This window comes from Neoarius graeffei, chromosome 17, assembly GCF_027579695.1.
Source record: "Neoarius graeffei isolate fNeoGra1 chromosome 17, fNeoGra1.pri, whole genome shotgun sequence".
NCBI classification, from domain to species: domain Eukaryota; kingdom Metazoa; phylum Chordata; class Actinopteri; order Siluriformes; family Ariidae; genus Neoarius; species Neoarius graeffei.
Genome location: NC_083585.1, coordinates 67,648,114 through 67,654,113, shown reverse-complemented (window position 1 = coordinate 67,654,113; position 6,000 = coordinate 67,648,114). Strand labels below are relative to the sequence as shown.

General features: G+C 39.3%; 1 protein-coding gene across 1 annotated transcript in view; it reads left to right on the top strand.

Moving 5' to 3' along the window:
* Positions 1-1,811: 1,811 nt before the first annotated feature.
* The window catches only part of LOC132864472 (tripartite motif-containing protein 16-like), a 37,484-nt gene continuing 33,295 nt past the window's right edge, over positions 1,812-6,000 (top strand). Inside the window, exons 1-5 of the mRNA XM_060897890.1 lie at positions 1,812-2,471; positions 3,298-3,393; positions 3,521-3,754; positions 3,943-4,102; positions 4,593-4,652. Coding sequence (XP_060753873.1) covers positions 1,887-2,471; positions 3,298-3,393; positions 3,521-3,754; positions 3,943-4,102; positions 4,593-4,652 — 1,135 coding nt within the window. The 5' untranslated portion in view covers positions 1,812-1,886. The remainder of the gene's footprint in view (positions 2,472-3,297; positions 3,394-3,520; positions 3,755-3,942; positions 4,103-4,592; positions 4,653-6,000) is intronic.

Sequence of the window (6,000 nt, the reverse complement as noted above, 5' to 3'; positions counted from 1 at the left end):
CATCACTTTTATAGACTTCACCAAAGCCTTTGACTGTGTAAATTGAGAGCTTCTTTTCAAGACCTTGGGCAAGCTTGGATGTCCCACTAAATTTTTCTGCATCATCAGGAAACTATATTCTGACGTGCATGTTAGATTGTATATCAACTGAGAACTTTCTAAGCCAGTAGATTACACAAGTGGCTGAACAAGGCTGCAAACGTGCTCCCACACTTTTTTGAACATATGCTGCTGTCATGTTCTACCTCACTTTCAACACCATCAGTTCATTGGACAGCATCAGTTTTAGATATGATGTTGACTTGTTTGACCTTCTGCATCTTAAATCAAAGACCAAGGTGCCCATTACATACATAAGAGAAGCCCAGTATGCTGATGACATTGCCATATTTTGTCATGATGCTAGAGCGCCTTTTATCTGCATTCAGCACTCTGTCAAAGAAGATGGGTCATCAGATAAACATCAAGAAAACAGAAACCATGAGTGTTTGTGAACAAGCTTATTTCTACAGAGATGGGAATAAGTTAGAGTAGATCGCTTCAAATATCTTGGCAGTTATATCACCAAAGGCTGCAAATTATATTACGAGATCTTGTTCTTTCAGCTGCTTCCATTAGGATATTTGATTTAGCATATTTTTTTTTGTTTGTTTGTTTCATTGCTTAAACACACCAGAAGCACTTCCTGATGCAACCCTCCTCAGTCTATCCAGGATCAGAACCAGCACTAAGTATGCTCTGGCTTTTACCTAATCTGCATGTCTTTGAACTGTGGGAGGAAACATACACAGATAGAACATGCAAACTCCACACAGAAAGGTCCCCATCAGCTGTGAGATTCGAACCCAGGACCTTCTTGCTGGGAGGTGACAGTGTTAACCACTGCCCCATCTGTAAATTAGATGAAGAGATAACAGCATGAATTCAAGCTGGTTTGTGTGCTCTGGGAAGGCTTAGAGACAGAGACTTTGATTGTTGAGAATTGACAACAGAAACCAAGCTTAAAGTGTACAATCAGTGTGTCATTCCTCTAATGATGTATGAGAGCAAGAACTGGACCCGAAACCACCATCACATCAAGCTTCTGAGAATCATCCAGTAATGACACCTTAGATCCATTCTTACGATCAAATGGGATCACTATGTCACAAATGAAGTGTTGGATCATGCTAAAGCCACAGACATCCAGATCATCCTTATCAGAAACAGATTGCGCTGGATGGGTGATGTTACTTGCATGCCAGATGAACGTCCAGTTAAAGCACTTCTATACGGTGAGCTGGCAGAAGGCTCCAGGAAAGCTGGCCATCCTTTTCTTCGATTCAAGGACACATTGAAAGATATCCTACAGCATGGACGTGTTCTTTACTCATGGCAAGATATAAGAATGGAAAGACTGATATGGTGAGATTGATAGTGACAGGAGGAGAGATAACAGGAGAAGAGAGCCAAGCATCACCAGAAACTCATTTCATAATTTTGTACTTTTGCCCATGTCGGGCCATAAGGCGTAGTAGTCGTAATATTGAACTCTTACCATTAATGCACTATAGATTTTTAAAATATGTGATGTTTCCATTTTATCAGTCTGATCCATTTTTTTTACCCATTTATTAACCTTTAAATTAATTAAGTGCTTACTGAGATATTATTTATTGAGTTGTTATATCTGACTTTTTTGTAGATATGTTCTTGGTTTGAAGAAAAACAGTATTTAATTTGTATGAAAAGCCACACCCACTCTTTAAAGCCACACCCTCTCTTTCTGTCATATTAAATGAGCACAGAACCAGGAAGTTCATTTCAGAGAGAACAAAACCCAGTCTGTCTCTCTCTCTCACACACACACACACACACACACACACACAGAGTGTGAGTGCAGGAAAATGGAAAAAGCCAAAATTTCTGTAAATCGCTTCAGCTGTCCAGTGTGTCTGGATCTCCTGAAGGATCCTGTAACGATTCCCTGTGGTCGCAGTTTCTGTAAGGTGTGTATTAATGACCGCTGGGATCAGGAGGATGCGAACGGCGTCTACAGCTGCCCCCAGTGTAAAGAGATTTTCTCCTCAAGGCTTGTTCTACGCACGAACGAGCATTTGGCGAACGCAGTGGAGAAACTGAAGAAGATTGAACTCCAAGCTGCTTCTTCTGCTCACTGTTACACTGGACCTGGAGATGTGGAGTGTGATTCCTGCACTGGGAGAAAATACAAAGCCGTCAAGTCCTGTCTGGTGTGTCAGGCCTCTTATTGTGAAGAACATCTTAAACCTCATTATCAGTCTCCTGCCTTTAAGAAGCACCAGTTAGTTGAAGCCTGTGCAGAGCTCCAAAAGAAGATCTGCTCTCAGCACAATAAACTGATCGAGATCTTCTGTCATACTGACCAAAACTTCATCTGTTACTTGTGTGCAATTGAGCAGCACAGAGGCCATGATACTGTTGCAGCTGAAAAAGAAAGAAATGAAAAACAGGTGAAAACTGGACATAATTATTTTCAATTTCTGTTTATACAAATAATATTTCTGATCTAATTTCTGTTCAGTTGATTTGATTGGTTGTTTTACTGTCGCTCGTAGTGAAGTGAATTTTTTCCCCCAGCCAAAGTGTCTTTTTCTAAAGAAGTGTTAAACAGGTTCGAGCAGTCCGATTACTTTAAACACCCAACAACCTTCTTACAGCATTTTCCAGCTAAAGAGCTCACAGGACTGTGTTCAAGCTCTTCATTGTTGTGATTAGTGTTGGCATTTAAATTATTTGGGGTTTTTTTCTATTTGAAAGGAAACCAGAGAACCGGAAGAAAACCCACCCAGCCATGTAGCATGTAAATCTTCCCACAGACACGAATCCGAGTTCAGGACTGAGCCTTGAGCTGTGTTTACTGACAACAGATAGTGTTCAGGCCTGGTCTTTATCACAACCTTTAGTTATTTCAGAACCCCATTTAATGGTGGAGAGGTAATAAAGTAAGAACTTGATCTTTCTGAATGTCCGTGGATTCATGGTGTATTTCAGGACAGAGAATATTGCTGAATGATGTGAATGTTTGTGTAACACAAATAACATTGTTATTGCTGCCATTTTCACACAAAACCAGAACTCATCATTTAATAAGTGCCGAATCAATACGAACATAGAAGCGACTTTATTTTGGGTCTCTTTTTTATTTTAGTTAGTTCTAGAGGCAATGTTTCTGATTTTCATTGGATTACATTTATAATTTTATTATTTTTAGTTTTATTACTATAATTCTGTAGAAGATGATTAAATGTATTCAAATATATTTTTATTTGTTCTCAGAATGAGCTAAAGAAGGAGCAGATGAAATCCCAGCAGAGGATCCAGGAGAAGCAGAAGGAGGTGCAGGAGCTGAAACAGACTGTGGACACTATTAAGGTGAGGAGTGAAAACACACACAAAGGGTTTATCTCACTCTAGACATCCAACACGTGTGTGTGTGTGTGTGTGTGTGTGTGTGTGTGTGTGTGTGTGTGTGTGTGTGTGTGTGTGTGTGTTCTAACAGATGCATTATCAGGCAGCAGTAGGTGACAGTGAGAGGATCTTTACTGAGATGATCAGCTCCATGGAGAAAAAGCGTTCGGAGCTGATGGAGCTGATCAGAGCTCAGGAGAAAGCTGAACTGAGTCGAGCTGAACGACTCCTGAAGCAACTGGAGCAGGAGATTGCTGATCTTCAGAGGAGAGTCACTGAGCTGGAGCAGCTTTCACACACACACGATCACATCCACTTCCTCCAGGTAACACTCACTGTCTGATCTACAGAGGGCGCTGTTCCTCACAAAGTTTCCTCCTAAAAGCTCATTACAGCAACAATAAATGTTCCTGTCTGAGAACCCAAGTGTGTCTTTGGTCTGATTCAGTCTGAGATTCATTCGTTCCTCTCCTACACTTTTCTCCTTCTCTATTCTGTGTTTCCTCTCTGTAGAGTTTCCCGTCTCTCTGTGTTTCTCCTGGATGTGACGACTCACCCAGCTTCACTGTCAATCAACATCTCTCATTTGATGGAGTGAGGAAATCTCTCTCAGATCTGAAAAAACGAGTCGAGGAAATCTGTGAGGAGGAATTCAATGTAATCCGTCCACAAGGTAAACAAACAAACATTTGTTCTGTATCACAGTAAAGAGAGCCATAAAATTCACATCACAGAAATAAGAAGGAAGCAGGAACAAAACTGCATCAAATCACAAAGCATTAGTATTAGCCTCAGAAATGACGTGCAAATTACAAATACATTTCCCAGATAAACAGGACCTTAATCACAAATCCACAAACTAATCTTATTGAACTTTACACATAACAAATATGATGAACATTAGATCAGAACCGAGGCCTTAATTCCTCCATAAAATCCATCAGAAAGTAAAAACACACACATTGTCAGAGCTTCAGCTGGGAAAAGTTTTTTGCTTCTTCTCATGATTCTTACATTCAAATGCTGCACAGCGTGATGACATTTTGGCCGATCTCTAAATCGTGTCTGACTGAGAGCAGTGAGGAATCTAATTTTTTATTTTCATGCTTTAAACTGTTTTCGTGTCATTTTTCAGTCTCCATTTTGTCTCTGTGTCTCCACAGCTGCAGCAGTTCACATGATTTTACCCTCAAAACCAAAGAGCAGAGAAGATTTCCTGCAGTGTAGGTGTAAAACACACACACACACACACACACACACACACACACACACACACACACACACACACACTCTTCAACTCCGAGGAGGACCGCCCGCATGATGGCCTTTCTTTCTTTCGACCTACACATTCTCTGTGTTGTATCAATAATAGTTTATTTATATCACACACAGAAATTGAGTTACACACATAGAAATCTAATCCATACGAAGGACAAAATGCTGCCTAGAAATAACTAGTAATCTAATCTCACGAGGCAGAAAAAATAATGGATTATTGTTATAAAGAAGAAAGCTAGTCGCACAGAAGCATAATGATAAAATACAATATTTCAACAAAAACAAAAAACAATAAAAAAGAGGGAAAAATGAAATGACAGTGTGAGGAAAAGAGAAAGGAATGCTAATCTGAAGTGATAATAGTACTTTTAATAGAATGCTTGAAATTGCTGAAGCTAAGACTCTTGAAAGATTCATCAATACTGTTCCAGAGAGCAGCAGCTTTGAAGCGAATATTAAACTTGCCATCGTTAGTTCTGGCTGAAGGAACACAAAATGAAGATCTCGAAGCCAGTCAAGTTTTATACTTGTGCCTTGATGCTAAAAGTGTCAAAAAGTTATCAAAGGCAGGCAGCAAATAAACTAGAATGAAATTTAAACGTAAAAATACTGTTTGAGTAATCTATAAAATGAGAGAATGTCATCATCTCCAGCTTTTTAAAAATAGGAGGTGTGTTCATTAAAAGAAGCTAAATTAATAATTCTGACAGCTTTCTTCTGGAGTCCAGTTATTGGTCAAAGGGTAGTCTCATAAGTATTACCCCAAACTGTAACACCATGTATTAAAAAAGAATAAATAAGAGAGTAGTACAGCTGAGATAGAATACTTTGAGAAACATAGTGATGAAGCTCAGCAATAATTCCAAAGCCTCTGGAGATTTTCTTGCTCTACTGGTGGATGTGTTTCCTCCTGATGAGGTGAGAGTCGAAAACTACTCCAAGATACCTGATGTGGTTCTTCTGTTTAATCGGCTTATAATTAATTTTCAGGAAATGGTTCTGCTCAATTTCTTTTGGGGTGGATTAAAAAAGAACAAAATTTGTTTTGTCGACATTCAGAGAGAGTTTATTTGCCCAAAGCCATGCGATGATATTGACTAATTCAGAATTTACCCTGGCTTCCAGAGAATCTAAAGATGAATCTGCCAGGAATAAATTTGAGTCACCTGCAAAAAGATGAAAATCAAATATATTGGAGCAGTTCATAAAATCATTTATGTATAAGAGAAATAGAAGGGGGGCCATGAAGCAAACCCTGTGGTACTCCATATGAAATTGGTAAAGAGCTGGATG